Here is a 17,500-nt window from a genome sequence, read left to right on the forward strand (position 1 = left end):
TGTCCAGCATCTAGTTACCATATGCTAGTTACAACACTAGTTACCAACAGTCCCAGATGAATACACGCACACGTATCATACCATGTCCGTTTGCTTTATGTCCATAAAAACATGGCGGAGGGCAAGGTTGGCACTTGAGATTTTTCTGCCTTTTAAGGACTAAAATGTGTCATCTTGAGACATTGGAAGAGTGGAAAATGGCAGGCATTGCTTGTCTAACAACTTGTCAGTAATGTAAACTGAAGTTTTCAATGTTATCTACTCTTGTGAAAAAAAAAAATGTTGTCAGTGTCCAGAATGAATTCTGTGAATGTTTGTATTTGGATATTCTTGAAACAGAACAACAGGACAATGATGAGCCCAATTTAATTCCTTCTTCAGTATCTGACTTCCAGCGTAAATACAGTGTGACAGCATTATCTGTATTTGTCTGAAGTTCAGTAAATAGTTGAAATCTTGAGGCAGTCAGCCTTTGTTGTCGGGGAAACAAACATTGGAAAACACTATTTAATTTGCCCTTTTCAGCATATCATTACAATTTGCAACAACCTCCAAATGAGTGCGTTATACCAAGACTTTTAGAAAACAACATGGTACGTACGTTTCACAGGTAGACTCAACTCTTCTCTTTGCTCTTGATTCACGATGAATAAAGCATTAGCATCATTAGCATCATCATCATTATTAACTCGGAAATTCACATGTTCCTCACATACTCATTTAAGCAACATGGAAATGTTGGACCAGGTAGCACAACCTTTGCATTTAAAAACATGCATTTGCACCTAATTTTAGAGTATGTCTGCACCCGGACAAAGTAGTAGCATCGGGAAAACAATAGCCTAACGCCCAGTTAAGTATTGGGCTTAATAAATGTACGCAAATTCATGTCAGCGCACAAGACAGATATAGGCTGCCATATCTTTTTGTAATGTGGGTATTTAGCAACAGTAACAGTAGTTGGTTAACATTAACCCATTAATTTCTTAGACTCAGCACATGCACAGGGCACGAGGTATAAATAAGAACAAAAGCCAAATCATGTTCTGTACTACAGGCTGCCAAAGGCTGGAACCAGTGCGGAGACCTGCAGTACTACATGTTTCTACACATCAGCCGACATGGAGCCCGTGATCAAGGCCATTTCTATAAAAGCGCTTCATAAATAAAGCACTGCAACCCACTTTGAGTTGTCAGTTTTGACCAGGCCTTCTCATACAGTTCAAAGTGATGTGTCTATATTTGATCTCCTTGATTTCCTGTGATAAAAATGTAGATGGCATTCCATTTATGGTCTGTGTTGATATCCTCACAATCACCGACCACAAAATTTTCTTCTGGTGATAAATGTCTAATTTCTACGATAACTAGTTATCCAATCAAGAATAACTAGTCACCCTTCTCAGATAGAGTCACATCCAGCAAAATCACTACATGCTGTCGTGTTCTGTATTACTCTACATTGCATCTTTTTAGTGTGGAGGAGGTTTCAGGTTCACATGCGTGGTTGTGTATTAGATTGTCATATCTGCTAAAGCAGATTGGAGTGCGTGACCCTGTGACCCTGTGACCCTGACAGGCGGAGGTCGTGCGAGGGAGGGAATGGGGATGAGTGTGTCCCGCCTTTACGGGACCGTGACCGGCCGTCCATTCTGCTCTGATTTGGGGGGATTTCTGTGCTGTACCGAGAGAAACATTGACCTTTTTAAGAAACTGCATGAACGCATTCAGGTCTCCTTGGTCGAATTAAATTTGCTTTTCAGTCAAAAAGAATTCGGTCGTAATCTCATTCAGAAGCAATTCCTGACTTCTCCCGAGCTGAAATGAACTTAGCGCACTGTCGCTTGTGGAGAAGGGAGCAGTCAGCCGAGCCTTGGTGAAAACAAGACACTGCGGTGAATCTTCAAGGTCAGCGCACGGGTCAGTATCAGTTATCCAACGTGTTAGTACCGCGACAATATGACATTAACCAAGGGAAGAGCAAACAGCGATGCAAGAGTGTGTGGAGAACTCAAACACGAGAAGAAAAGCAGCGAGGCAGAGACGAGTCGTTAGGCAATATGTCACTGTTGTAATTGAAGTTGCTTTAGCATGACGCTGTGTCGGTACTGTCACGCCAAGGTGAGTTCTAATTAAAGCAAGGCCATTAGAGACACTATTGTTTTCCAACGAGGGAAAGTACAAATAGTTCCTGATTAGCTATATTTAAAGGCTTTCTTTAATTAGCCTGAGGACTTTTATTTTATCTTTTAGTCTTTGTACGTTGTGCACAATAAGGAACATTTATCAGTTACTAAAATCCTAACTTTGTCAGGTTCTAGCTAAAACCAAACATGCTTGGAATGCAAAGTTGTCAGTGGTGAAGCATTTGGGACATGTTCTACACGTCCTACAATAAACCTGACATCCATGGCTCTAGACCCGTCATTCTGTCCAACTCCCCATGTCAATATACCTCTTTCCGTCTTCTCCGTGTTTTACTTTGTTTGTCCTACGTACATCCCTCTTTTCCTCTCTCTGTTCCACTGTACAGAGGCCTTTTTGTCTTCTTTATTTCAACGGCATATTTGTTGTCTCATTCTCTCATGTCATTGCCACAACTCACAAAAGAAACATCAGAAAGCCCAGGACTGTTTATCAAACCCTCTTTTATCCTCCCTCGTCATTTTTAGAAAGACGCCTGCTTGCAGCCTTGGGAGTGGGTCTGGCTCAATATGTTTCCCTACCATCCCGTCTCTCCTACCTCGGTCTTTGTTGCGTACTGCCTCCTCTCCTCCTCAGACACTCACACCTGCTTTTTTTGCCTCTGGGCTTACACAGACCCTTGAGGTACCATTGTGGGCTTCATATTTCATAAGCATTTTTTTTGTGTGTGTCTGTTTTCCACACTTTCAGAGAGATAATGCTGGGCAAGTGTGTACTCCATCTTCATAGAGCTGACGTTGTTAGTGTATGTGTCACGGTCACAGCTCCGGACCCTTCCCTGTGGGCGTGCCACTATGTCGTCTGCGTGTCGTTATGCCCATGTATGTACTTCCGTGGGTGTGGGTTGTTCGTGAGCGTGTTCGTAGTCGCACCTGTGCCTTGTCTCGAGATCACGAGGGTTTGTGTTATTCACCTATTTAATGTGCGTTCGCGCAGTGTCTTGTGCTCGTCTTTGTCTAAAGTTTCATGCCTGTGTGAGAGGTGTGTTGTCTGTTTGCACTCCGCACGGAGCTTCACGTGTTTGTTTGTTTTCATTAAACGTTCAGTGTTGCACAGTTGACGTTCGTCGTGCTTCATATCTCGAGCGTCACAGAAAGACGAGCCTAATAAAAGAAGGTATGCCTGGATATGCCACCAGGGCGCCTAAAGGTAGGAGAAAGAGCCGACGTCACCATGGCTCTTCTCCAGTCCGACGTCCCGAAGCCCCCATCTCCGAGCAGGAGATGATGCAGAGCCCCATCTGCGCTTACATACTCTGCGCCGCTCGGAGTGCGGAAGACGCGGAGATGGCCGAACACCTCCGTCAGTCCGCGGTGCGTATATGGGAGGACCAACACCCCACCGCGTCCCTAGAGCCACCACCCAGGGCTGTGGGCGGTTGTGTTTCGGAGGTGGAGAGAAACATGCCCCGGCGCGCGCCCTCTCCCGAGCGAGTTCCTGAGAGCGCCGAGGAGAGGAGAGAGGAGGTGTTTTTCCAGGCGGCGTGGAGAGAGGGACTCCGCGCGATGACGCGCGAGACCAACCCCCTGGCCGAAACCAGAGAAGGCACGGAGGACCCGCTGGTCGTCTATGCGGGGATGGTACGTGCCAATCCTCCCGAGGACGAGTCCGAGGAGGACGGCTCGGAGGAGGAGGAGTATCCCCCCTCAGTTTGCTCAAGGAGCACTGTGTATTACGGGGGGAAGGGGGGCAGTCTCCCACCGTTTGAAGGCGGGGCGGAGGGGACGGACTACGAGGTGGAGGAGTATTCCCCGTCAGTGTGCTCAAAGAGCACGGTCTACTACGGGGAGGGAGACGTCAGTCCTCCACCGTCTGACTACGGCGAGGAGAGGGAAGACTTCAGTCCCCCTTCGTCGCTGCACCCAGCCCTGTCGGGAACCGACGGGCAGAGCGAGGAGAGCGAGGGGGAGAGTCTTCGGTCGGTGAGTTCCCTCTCGACCGTATGCAAAGGGGGTAGGAGCGGACCGGACAGTCCGCCCACGTCAGACAGTGGAGACTCCTGCGGTGAGGAGCCCATGGAGCACGCTCGCTGTGAGACCCCCACACGGTCCATGGACTGGAGCGTGGCCGAGGAGGAGGAGCCGGCGATGGACACCACCCCCGATACCGGAACCAGGGGAGGCTGGCCTGGCAGAGGAAGGGCTTCCTACGGGAGGTTCCCAGAGAGGGTGGAGGAGCGCCAGCAGGCTTATAGGGCGGCAAGCCCCTACGGAACTCCCGGAGGAGGTAGCCGCGGACCAGGGAGGACAGTTGCCGCGAGACACGCTGGTCGCACCGCCTCCAGGCGGGAAACAGGTCGCGCTGCGCCTCGCGCGGTCGCCAGTCGCGCTGCGCCTCGCGCGGCCGCCAGTCGCGCTGCGCCTCGCGCGGCCACCAGTCGCGCTGCGCCTCGCGCGGCCACCAGTCGCGCTGCGCCTCGCGCGGCCACCAGTCGCGCTGCCCCCAAGCGGTCTCCAAGTCGCGCTGCTCCTGGCGCGTCCGCCGGTCGTGCGTCACCTGGCGGTGAGCACGCAGCACAGGCGGGGGGAGACCCGCCTTCTGCAGCGCCTCCAGTCCCCGGAGCTTTCTCTCCGCTGCAGGCTTTGCCTAAGGCGGGGAGCTTGGCTCCGATGATGAATGTTTATGTACCGGTGTTTTTGTCAGTCCCAGTGTTTCTCCCTAATCCACTGTTCCCATTTGTGCCCTTTGTGTTCAGCGTCCCTGTGTGCATGTTTGTGACTGTGCCATTGTTTAACGTATTCTCCCCTGTCTTCCCAGGGAGGGTGTTCTAGAGCTGTTCGCGGCGGTTCCCACCATCGGGGGAGACGGCTCTCGGAGGCTCGTGAACCCGGCGGCTCCGGACCTGCCCGTTGGTATTGGTTCGGGGCTTTTCCAGCTACGCGGGAAGCTCCGGGAGTAGCGAGCCCCTGGTGGAGGGTTCTGTCACGGTCACAGCTCCGGACCCTTCCCTGTGGGCGTGCCACTATGTCGTCTGCGTGTCGTTATGCCCATGTATGTACTTCCGTGGGTGTGGGTTGTTCGTGAGCGTGTTCGTAGTCGCACCTGTGCCTTGTCTCGAGATCACGAGGGTTTGTGTTATTCACCTATTTAATGTGCGTTCGCGCAGTGTCTTGTGCTCGTCTTTGTCTAAAGTTTCGTGCCTGTGTGAGAGGTGTGTTGTCTGTTTGCACTCCGCACGGAGCTTCACGTGTTTGTTTGTTTTCATTAAACGTTCAGTGTTGCACAGTTGACGTTCGTCGTGCTTCATATCTCGAGCGTCACAGTATGTTCAACCTAACTTTTAATCACTGCCAATTTCTTAATCCATTCTAGCCTGATATTTCCGACGTCAATACAAAGTTCTGAAACATTATCCAAACACAACTTTAAGTCATATATGATGTGTCAGAGTTGTAAAATGTAAGAAATAAGAAATCTCTATTAAAAAGAGAAAAGTAGCAGTATTGTGACAGCTAACAATGCTCTGTAACGGTAGCTTCATGGTAATGATCTCACCAAAGGAAAGGCATGGGAGATTTTCCCATCTGGGGGTAGTTTGGCGCCAAAACCGTACGCTGGGAAGAGTTTGTCACTGTCGTAGTCTTGTATGACTTCTCCCACTGCCTTCAGCGCCATGGCGTAGATGTTCATCTGATACGGGCTCATGTAGTGCAGTGATGTGGGCTGGGCCGGGTTGCCTGCAGTCACAGAGGGGTCAGGAACACACCTTATTCTTGTGCCGCCTAATGAGATGCTTTGGGATTACAGCTGGGTCCCAAGCCAAATATTTATTCGGTAGTCTGCACTGCAGTCACAGGTTATGAGCATACTGCAAACAGGTGTCACAGAAGGTCAACCTATATTTATCCCTTCTGGGAGTCCATTTCACACTATTCATGCTGTGCGTGTTATGAAAGCTATTAGTTAAAAATTAGCCTTCTAAGTCTTAAAACGTAATTTGTTTTAAATTGTCTTATTGAATTGTCTTATTGAACAAACATTATACAGCATTTTATAACATAGTACTTTTACTAACAAAATGGCCACAGTCAATAGATCAACAAAAAACGTGACCATATATATTTAGTAAATAATGCTGTCATCATTCTTGCTAAAATTTTCAAATATTTCTTTCTGTAACTACTGAGCACACCTACATAGTAAGATATTCTTCTACACAAAATGGTCAGACCACAGCATTTTAAGTGGACTTAGGTCTGGAGTTTATCTTGATTATTCTCATACAGACAGATGTCCAGAGACCACTGCTGTATAATTTCCTCCTGCGTGGAACTGAATGGTCTGTCGGTGACTGCAGTGCATCCAGCCCCTAAGGCAGTAGAGCAGTCCTTCACCATCACACTCCCATCATGTTTCACAACCGGGATGCTAACGTTTGATGGAGGTTTGTAGTGTCTTATTAGCAGCATATTCTAATATAACGCTGTGGAAATTTGTCCAAACCGTTCAACCCTGTCCACGTTGTTCCTGGCTCTGTGGAGATCTTTCTGTAACACCATGTCTTTATTAAATTTAATAACTCTTCCTCTCAGGTAAACTGAGACATGGTGTACACGTACTGCAACTGAATTAAGTTATGAAGAGCATATCTAAAATTGTACTTTTGTTATGCAAGAACAGATCCACATCTGAACTGACTTTTCTGAAAGGTTCACATACTTGTCTGCATTCTAGATTTCAGCTGTTTAAACTATATGAAACTTTAAGCTTTTTAAATAAGCCTGACTATACTGATTGGTATGATGAAAATTATATGACATTTTAGGAATGATTCCTATAGAAATCCAGATAATTACAGTTCAAACAGACATGTCACGGGCAAAGAACATGCAGGAAAAAATATGAAGCAATCATGATTCTCCAAATGTATTTTTAAAGCATAATTAATTAATCATTCTTTACCTAATTCACATCTAGTGAGTTACTTTTCTATGTGTCTCGAGACCATTTCAACATGTCCGTGATTGTAATAACTGTATTTTGCATCTAGAATTACTAGAATTACTATTTTCACCATCCCACAGTAGAATGCCTGAAGGCATTACAAATTAGGGATATGAGCATATTTATTCAGTGTTCACACAACCAAGAGAAGATAACATGGAGAGGGAAGGTTTTCATCAGTCCTTGAATATGTGAATGAATAGATGTTTTTTTGCTCTACTGCTAAATGTTTGGTTAGTGCTTGTTTACTGTTGTTTACTGCACACACTTACCATTGGATGCAGTGAAATCAATGGCCACTGTGAAGTTGAGTTGTGTTCTGGTTGGCAAAAGATAGCACATATCATTAAAAGCCTTAAATGCACCATAACCTTAAAATCATATGCAAGGCTGTTTCGAGAAATTTGCAGATGTCACTTCCTATGATATATTAGTCCAAATTGTTTATTTTCAACATTGCTCATGCTTTAATATGACAGGCATTGTTGATTGTGATTGTTCATGTGATCTCGATCTAAACTAATCCTTATTTCTAAGATCACATTTGACAAAGCTGCACACATCAGCATGAGACAGAAGCCCACAGTCACACTGTGGCTGGAGAGAGCACAGTCACACTGTGGCTGGAGAGAGCACAGTCACACTTTAGCTGGAGAGAGCACAGTCACACTGTGGCTGGAGAGAGCACAGTCACACTTTGGCTGGAGAGAGCAGTCACACTGTAGCTGGAGAGAGCACAGTCACACTGTAGCTGGAGAGAGCACAGTTACACTGTAGCTGGAGAGAGCACAGTTGCACAGTTACACTGTAGCTGGAGAGAGCAGTCACACTGTGGCTGGAGAGAACACAGCTTCTGAACTACAGCCTACAGAAAAGCTACACAGCCTACGTTAGACACAAAACACCAGGCACTCCAGCTCAGTTAAAAGCTGAAGAACACGTTGCTTCAAAAACCAGGAAGCTCTGTGCTCAAAACTCAAAACTCAGTAGGCCTACTCAAAAGCATCTTAGATGGAAGAGTTATTGATTATTTCACTAACTGCTGGAGTCTGGGAAGCTCTTTGGCTGAAGTGATGCTTTCTGCACTCAGTCTAGTGCCTTTGTCACAGTTCACAGTATGAATTCTGCTTAGAATATGTGCAGGAAATTTGACATACATTAGTAACTGAGTGAACTTCATGCTTATGCTTCCCTAATATTTAAAGGGAATTTACTAATTTTACTTAATAGGATTGTTTCTAATTATTTTCTCACTGATGTGAATGCTGTGTATAAAACATGCTCATGTGTTTGACATTGCTTTATCTGATAATATCTACCATTAATAGTTTTTTATATCAATATTGATATTTGCATATTTTTTCATGTATGCCTTAAATACATGAGTTAATACCATTGATCTTGTCTATATTATTTATCCTTAAAAAGTGTAGCACATTAGGTAGATAAAAGAATGTTGAGAGCTTTGTATTTAATCAATGGATCAGTTTATACTGGAACCTTTTGCTGTGGCAGACATGTTTAATCAAAATTAAACAATACTGATCTAACACTAAGTCCTGATGACACTTGAAACCCTGGGAGACACAGTTGTTGCCAACACACTAGCCAGCTGTTTCTGCTCACTGATAGGTTATCGTAAAAGAAAAGTGCTCTGTTAGCAAGTTTCCCGTTCATTATGTGATTTGCACTTCATTGTGTGACTTTATAAAACTGATATAAAATTATTGTGAGTTCTGCCATGTATGAAAGACTAGAATTTCATAAAATATATGAGGTTTTTGTCTTTTATCAGATGCCCAAATAAAGATGTTTGGCAGTTTAAATTTGACTTTTTTCACTATTCTGATTCAACTCCAGACACAGCTTTGGTGCAACAACAAATTTAGGCACAGTGTAGTTGAAAAAAAAAGTTAACCAATTGTCAGCTAATAGAATATGTGGGCTATAGAAGTAGCTATGTGCATTCAAACCCAAGGGCGTTTTAATCAGTGAGCCAGACTCAGAGAGCTGTAGTCCATCGCTTACCCTCCTCTGATGAAGTCTACAAATGTGTATTCAGATTCAACCTTAAACGACAGAAGCGTCACCTTCAGAGAGAGAAAGGAAGCACTCTTAATGAGGCACAGACATGCACATGTAAAACACTTCTCTACATACAAATACACACATGCACACACACACACACACACACACACACACACACACACACACACACACACACACACACACACACACACACATAATACAATGTGTTGTCACAGCCACTTACTGTGCCAGAATTCACATATTTCTTTTTCTTTCCTTTCTTTTTGGGATTCAAAACCTGAAGAAGGAGATAGGAGATGCTAATGTAGAGTTCCATATTAAATACAAATCCCCACACAGAGAATCAAACAGTTTGTGGCACTGAATGCTAAGCATGAGTGGGATGTGATCAGCACACACAGCCAGTATCTAGTGTTGCCTCCCTTACCTCATACACATTAAACTGGCTCTGACCTCTGGACAGCTCTCTGTAACTCGTGGTGAACTCTCCAATAAAGTCATGACTACAGGAGAGAACATTATAGGCCAAGTCAAACTTGTCAAGTCAGACATCACACACATCACACACTGACATGCTTGTAGTGAGGCTCGGGGTACATGTAGAGCAGAAGTGGTAAAAGACAACTGAAAGAGAAGAAGAGAGAGAAAGAGAGGAGGAGAGCGTAAAAGAGAGGAGGAGAGAGGGGGAGAGAGGAAGAGAGGAGAGATAGGAGGAGAGGGAGAAGAGGAAAGATGAAAAGAAGAAGAGAGAGCATAAAAGAGAGGAGAGAGAAAGAGTGAAAGAGAGGAGGAGGAGAGAGAAAGAGAGGGTAGGGATGCAGTTAAGAGACAATCACTATCTCCAAAACATCTCTGTCCTCTCAACCTTTTCTTTGAGTGACATTTCTCTGGACTCATTAAAAGGACATCCCCTCCCATTCACTGTAATAGCAGAGTAATGCAGTTAATGAAAAAAAAGCCCCTTCACCTAATCTTTTGATATTTGCAAGAGGTGCTGTACGAAGTGAAGGTTGTGTGTGTGTGTGTGTGTGTGTGTGTGTGTGTGTGTGTGTGTGTGTGTGTGTGTGTGTGTGTGTGTGTGTGTGTGTGTGTGTGATCAGTGGATGAGCGGTTCAGCTTCAGGAGAAGAATGGGCCCCGTGTCTTTTCCCCACTCAAAGGTTCATCCTTCACATCACAGACTGTCTGCTTTGACTCCACTGGCCCTGATCATTATGGCCCTGAACCTCCTCATTCCCTCCTCCTCCTCCTGAACGCCATGTGAAGTGAGGAGCCTCTCTGTCACACACTGGCCCACTTACTGTGATATCTCTCGGGCTTTCACACAGTCCTGGCTAGGGAAGGAAAGGCTGGAGGAGATGATATCTAGTGAAGAGCAGAAGAAAAGAGACTCACCTTCCATCTCTGTCCCAGTCAAACACGTCTACCTTAACGGTCCTGTGGGAAGTAAAGAGATGAGAAGGAAAGTGAACGAGACGGACAGACATGAGAGAGAGAAGGATGAGAAGAACACAAAAAACAGGGAGTGATATTAACAACCTGTTGTAAAACCAGTGAAAAATGAAGCACAAATATGTCTATGATCTTAAAAGAAGAATGAATAAAAGCAGATAAATATAGGCATGTCTTGAGGACGTTTTAAGCTTACTGATCAAATTCGGTACCATCTGTAATGGGCCAAGCAGATAATTATCATAGCAGGGAAATCCCCCACAGTCTAATCACACACATACAAAGAACCTGCCCCCCCCCAACCCTAGTCTTTTATCATTATTTAGATGCATCTAAACCTTATTCTTATTCATCTGCAGAAGGAACACCAGCAGAGCGATTCTCAAGGTTGTTCTGGGGAAATTAGGCACAATTTTGCTTTGCATTTGAAAAGGGCCAAAGATTCAGGCACGTGAATGTTTTTATAAGCTTGGTTGGTTGGTTGCATGTTTTCTGAACATTTCACAGGAATGACATTGCCTATGTATTATGTTTGTTTGCATTTCAAGATGCATGCTTGCATGTGTGTTTTTGCATGTGTATGTGTTTATTAGAAAGCTCAGTGTTGAGTGCAATAACACCAGTGCTGGCCTGATGAAATAATCGGCCGACTGCTGGCATTATTCTGCCCACCACTGAAAACACTACAAATCCCACAATCCTCTTCTTTGCCTGGGGCTGAAGGAGTAATCCAGTCATACTCAAGCTCAGATAAATATATGGGTAATTCCCCAGGCTAGACTGCTCCTGGCTTGAAACTAGTGTGCATAGACTGTGACGGATTAGGAATGGTCCAAATATTTAAAGTTAAATAACTGCTCTCTAAACTCTACATTAGTAAAAAAGGGAAAAGAAGATTAACGTGTGTGTAAAACTGAAAATCCCCTAGACGAGCAGACGTACACTGAAACAGGTTCACCAGGCTGTAGGGCTCCGCTCACCTGTCGTAGTCACCATTACACAGCGCACGCACGGGGATGGTGAAGGGTTGCCACACCGGGTTCAGGTTGTTTTTCACCACCTCCGTCTTATGGCAGATAGTGAACCTGCCACATATGAAATGTTCCTCGTGAAATTTCGAATTGTTAAAACCCCAGAATGGTTTGTTTTGCAGGATGAGAGGCACAGGCTGAGCGGGAACGAGTGTCTTTGCGGGCCGGTGTAAGGCGAAGGGAGGGAGAGACGTTTGATCTCTATCGTTACTCACGTTCCATCTTCATTGCTGCGGTAGAAGACCAGAAAGGGATCAGACTTGCCGAAGAAGTCCTTCTTGTCCAGTTTATTGGCACAAAGCTGCATTGTTGCAATATCCTACAGGGATAAGAGGTGATGAGTGCCAAAGTGAGCTGGGAAGAAAGCACAACCCCCCCTTCAAGCTAAAGGATTCCCTCTTCTGCTCTGAAACCATACAAGATCACGCAAGATCACGCAAGATAACTGAAAGCTGTCAAACTGCAAAACCAAAATCAAGGAATGGGTGGTGCTCTTCAAGGACAGACTGACACAGGCCTCAAAACCTGAAAGCCAACGTCATGTTCTACATAATTCCAAAAGTAACACATACAGACGCTCACGCACACACACACACACACACACACACACACACACACACACACACACACACACACACACACACACACACACACACACACACTCACTCAATCCTAAAAATGTGTGAAATACAACACCTCATCTGCTTTGGGTAAATATGCTGTAATGAGGGTTTGATCCTATTGGATTCACAGGCAGCCAAAGCACTGGCAAAAACAAATACACCCTGTCACTTCCCCACACTTCTCTCTATTTACCATATTAATGTGAACCGCATATTTTTCATATCCATCATCCATAATCTCATCTGCATTAGCCTCCCACCTATGAAGAGGGCTTTATGCTTTTTCAAGTTATTAAAAATGGGGGGATATGTATCCGTCTGGCAGTTATCACATGACATGTTGCACAGAAATTCTGCATTAAAATATTGCATATAAGGGCAAAGAGGGATAAAAAAACAGATTATAATGATTGAACATTGTAATTATTGATACAAGGTCATATCTTCTATCATACTATAGAACCCTAATACTGTGAACAAAGCATATCAGATTTATCAGACATATCAGACACAGACATCAGAAAGCAGCAGTGAGGAGGCAGTGCTCCTGATAGCAAACACTGCAAAGTAATACTGATAATGTTAAATAGCACCAGTGGCTGTGGGCTGTTTGCTCGAAGCATCCTACAGGGTGTCTGTGGCCTGCAGCTGAGACTGATTAGAAGCTCATAAAATAATAGTTTGAAGCATTTGTTTGTCTTTTTGACATGAGAGGGGTGCTGCGTGAAAGCATAAAGGAAAGTGCATCTTAACTGCCCAGACTAGCATACTGTTAGCGATATGCAACAGTAACGTGAATCATCTAATTTATTCATAGCTACTTCGCACTGCAGTCCTGTCGGACTTCCCTCTAACCAAAAAACTGTGATGGATCGGGAGGGGAAGGCCTAGAACACAAGTAGCTCCATCTCGTTCAAATCCCAGGCACGCAGCATTACTGAGCGCTGTGCACTGGAGGATGCCAAACCTGACCGGCTAGTGAGTCATGCAGTGATGTGTTGTATGGGACTGGCCGTCCTTCGCTCACACAGCGAATGAAGCCAGTTTTGTTCTCGGGGAAAACCCAGCGACAGATGGCACATGGCACCGACTGGAGTTTGAATCTGACTTCCAGCAGCAGAGCACTCCTCTACTGTTCTATCAGTGTTTTTACCCAAAGCACTCCTGACAACAGCTCACACCCCGCTATGGAGCCAACGCCGGTGATAGCCCTGCTTGAGACCTCCATCTTCATGCCACACTGAAGGGAAGTTCATAAGTTCTCCAGAGAATGTGCAGTGAGTTGCGTACTGTGCATTATCACTTAAATAAGATAAAAAATATACTATGCCTCATTATTATTTTTTCCCCTAAGGATTGTTTTGTTTTATGGGGGAATTAAAGATGTCTTATTCTAAAGTAGAATGCAGTTACTTCCGAAGGTCATTAAAGTGACAGCAAAGTTTAATTTGGAAACTCTAATGCAGTGCTGGAATGTTCTATTAATGTGCTCTTACTTTCATTATATGGTAAGATCTAATATAGAACAAAACCCGAGACCACTTTACAGCAGTGTTCATTTGTATGTTGTCGCTAGCTGTGGTGGTGTAGCCCCTTCAGGGAGGGATGAAGAAAAATATAAAATCAAACTGATATGTAAAATGAAAGTTCAGTGGCGTACAAAACACTATGAGGAGTTTGGTCGTGCTCAGAGTCTTCATTATGTTAAGCATGAACATGAGGAGAGGAGACTGGGGTGGTTCTGTGGTTTTGGACTCTAATGGCTGCTGGTGACGTGTCATCACATTCCGCTGCAACGTGATTCTGAAACTGGATGCAGTTCTGTGCGGAGGGGAAGTGTGTGAAGGCTTGGGTGTGTTGTGCCACACAAGCACATTTAACAAAACAAAGAACAAAAAAAACTCTTTGAAACTGAAACCCTTTAAAAAATTATTAATTAATTATTTTAAGATAAACATGCACATGATTGTTTTTCGGTTACAAACGATAGGATTCCTCTAATCACCACTGTTTTACAGTTCATGACTACAACTTTCAGCCCAAGTTACTCTTATGATGGCTTATGTAACGTGCGTACAGTGGCATCTCTGTTGGATTCCTGCTCTCTCATTAGTCAGACCATTATGGTCTGGCTGACTGCAGGAACATGCAATCATCTCACCATCCACTTCTGTTAATTGCTACTTCTAATTATTCCAAGAGAAAAGATGAAAAAAGTCTGAAATAAATTATTCATGTTTTTGAAAGGGGGACTACATACCATTTTAGTTCCTTTAGATTCACATTTATTTAATTAACAAGTTAGTCCTTTCTATTCTGTCAGAATTGGTTTGTATATGTTTTGGTTTGTATGTTTTTGCATATTTTTTAAAGATTTATTATTAAATTTTATATATGAAATCTTAAATATTAGATATGCCTTTGCATAACATCAGATTAAAATATCTTCAGATTAAATTATTCTCTTTTAAAGAGAATAATGAAAATTATTTATTAAAAATTGTTGGCAGAAGAATAAACAAAGAATAAACATGCCTTTCATTCCAGATCATTTTATGATTAATAATTATCATGAAGATCAGTGCTTTCATGCTCATGTTTCACTATGGTAACCTTCTGCTCTCCTCAGCTCATTAGGGGGAGGTAGAAATGTCAGCATGGTTTTAAGTGAATGGTATCAAGGTAAATATAGGCTGCTCTGAGTGCCTTGGCTCATTTCAAGTGTCCTCTATGAATAATTACAGAGAATAAATATATATCATAAATACCAAAATTAATCAAATTACAGGAAACAAAAATATCCCAGTGTTTAAAGCCATAAACAGAGATTAACACAGCTGGTTTTTCATTAAAGTGCAGTTTAAATCCAGTGACTATATCCATACATAAAGACTACATAAGATGTGGTTGAGGGTTAGAGGTCACCTGACACAAACCGCTCATGACAACAGAGATGTTACAGACCTCTGTAACAGTATAAAGGTTTCTTATACTATTGTGTTTTTCGCCCTGCTCCACATCAAAAAATGAATCTGAAATACATAAATTCACTTTTTTATTATAATTTTTTTGCAATAGACCCACACTGCTGGTTAGAGTGAGTAATAGTGATGGGATTCCACTGCCCCCGCTAAAACAGAATGTCTTGTTTTTAAGATAACAGTGTTCCCCTGCTGCAGTCTGATTTAGAATGACTGGCACGGGGGGGCAGTGCCACAGGTGACCTCGTCTGTGGCGTGCTAATTAAGCTCTGAGACGTGTTGATGTGATGTTATGTACTGCTGAACTCACCCTACAGTTGCTGAGCTCCTCTGCGGTTAAGATGATGGCACCACATTTCTTCCCCGGAATTCCCCTGGAAATGACAAAAAGAGAGAGAGCGGGAGAGAGGGAGAGAGAGAGAGGGAGAGGGAGAGGGAGAAAGCATGTGAAAACTCATTAAACTAACACCAACACAGCGGCAACGCAGAGCTGATGATGTATTAGTACATAAGTCTCATTAGCTGATGTTATTACATATGGCACATAGGATAGGTGTTCTGTGTTCAGCAATGTGTGTGTGTGTGTGTGTGTGTGTGTGTGTGTGTGTGTGTGTGTGTGTGTGTGTGTGTGTGTGTGTGTGTGTGTGTGTTTTTATTTGCTCAGTTTTGATTTGTCCACATCCTATCTTGTTTATATATGCTTGCTTGTTCACTGGGAGTAGCTTGTGGCTTCCATTTTATGCGGCTTGGCTTTCTCTGAGATTTTGGTACAGTTCACAATGGGGGAAGTAGTTTCTGCTTTGGCCACCTTTGTTCAGATGGAACATGTGTCAGGATGTTTGGGGGGTTTGTTTATTTATGGCCAGGGCTACACTTAAAGATGTACATCAAAGCATAACACAAGGTTTCACATACACCCAGGCTATTGCATAGTCCCCCTACTGTTGTTGTGCTTTCATTCTTACTCACTGTCATATATCATGCGCATACATTTCACACACCCTCCTGACCTAGACCGCAGTCATCCACTGTGTGCGCGCTGTGAATAAATATGAATGTGGGCTGTCCAATCAAATGCCGGAAGAGAGAGGAGGTCAGCTCAGCGCAGAGGTCTAAGGGGCAGAACTGCACAGCCAATCAGACTCAACCGTCAGTCCACAGGAAACCTTCTGTGCCCAACCCAGCGTCTCTCACTCGATATTAGCCCTGGCAATGATGGCATCATGTGGATAAAACACGGTGCGAGCGGTAGCAGGAAAGGGTAGGGTGTCAGGCAAACAGGTCAAGAGGAAATAACTGTGCTGGAAAAAGTGCTGGAAGAAAATTGAGGAGACAGGATTCAATATTCATCATGTAGCATGGAAAGAGAGAGAGAGAGAGAGAGAGAGAGAGAGAGAGAGAGAGAGAGAGAGAGAGAGAGAGAGAGAGAGACAGAGAGAGAGAGAGAAAGAGAGAGAGAAATAAAGAAAGAAAGAAAACTTAATTTCTACATACATGCTTAAACAGAATCCAACAAGCTCAACCATAAAGCATCATCATCTACGGCACTGTTTTCTAATGTGATGTACAGGAACCACTTTTGGTTACAATGAATCTTAATGGGTGGCATTACCATCCAGGTCAATATACAACAAGGTAAAAGGCTTATCAGTGTGTATCTTAAGAAAAAACCCATCGCCCACGCATTAATTCTTCTGCAGAGAGACGAAATTATACATCCAGAGATGAATGAAGCAATCAATGCCTCTGTCATCTCATTAATTGGAAGCTTTGCAGAAGATGAAAACAGAGTGGGGAATCCCTCCGTTCTAAATGTCATTTTGTAATAGTGCTGTGTGACCGTGTCTGAGGCCCGGCTGAGGAAGTGCTCTGTGACAGGCAGGACGACTGACACTCACATTTCTGGTGCCAGAGGAGATTGATTGTAATGTTCTGGACATAGCCCTTTATTTAAGACTAATTCATCCCGAAGCTCAAGATTACAGTTATCTTTCAAAGAGAATTCGTCATAGAAGCTAGAATCTAAATGGTTTCTTGTCAGTTCAGAGGAATTTAGCTAATATTCTCTAGCGAGTGAATGATTGGGGTGTTCACTGATTTTTGTTCCTGTCCTTCAATCTTCCACCACAATGGCAAGTAAAAAAAAGGGGAGTGCATCGATGAGACGCAAAACAGACAGTTTGTGGATGAGATGTAAAAGAGCAACGGATCTAAGA

At 43.9% G+C, this 17,500-nt stretch overlaps 1 protein-coding gene across 2 annotated transcripts in view; it reads right to left on the reverse strand.

Annotated features, from left to right (window-relative positions):
* Positions 1-17,500, reverse strand: part of LOC143521361 (copine-9-like) — a 94,867-nt gene that overhangs the window by 11,352 nt on the left and 66,015 nt on the right. For both annotated transcript variants that reach the window (XM_077014147.1, XM_077014146.1), the window contains 9 exons: positions 15,595-15,658; positions 11,896-11,999; positions 11,630-11,734; positions 10,593-10,634; positions 9,626-9,701; positions 9,422-9,475; positions 9,178-9,239; positions 7,422-7,468; positions 5,701-5,882 (listed from right to left, as the gene is read on the reverse strand). In XM_077014147.1, coding sequence (XP_076870262.1) covers positions 5,701-5,882; positions 7,422-7,468; positions 9,178-9,239; positions 9,422-9,475; positions 9,626-9,701; positions 10,593-10,634; positions 11,630-11,734; positions 11,896-11,999; positions 15,595-15,658 — 736 coding nt within the window. The remainder of the gene's footprint in view (positions 1-5,700; positions 5,883-7,421; positions 7,469-9,177; positions 9,240-9,421; positions 9,476-9,625; positions 9,702-10,592; positions 10,635-11,629; positions 11,735-11,895; positions 12,000-15,594; positions 15,659-17,500) is intronic.

This window comes from Brachyhypopomus gauderio, chromosome 8, assembly GCF_052324685.1.
Source record: "Brachyhypopomus gauderio isolate BG-103 chromosome 8, BGAUD_0.2, whole genome shotgun sequence".
In the NCBI taxonomy this organism is placed as follows: Eukaryota; Metazoa; Chordata; class Actinopteri; order Gymnotiformes; family Hypopomidae; genus Brachyhypopomus; species Brachyhypopomus gauderio.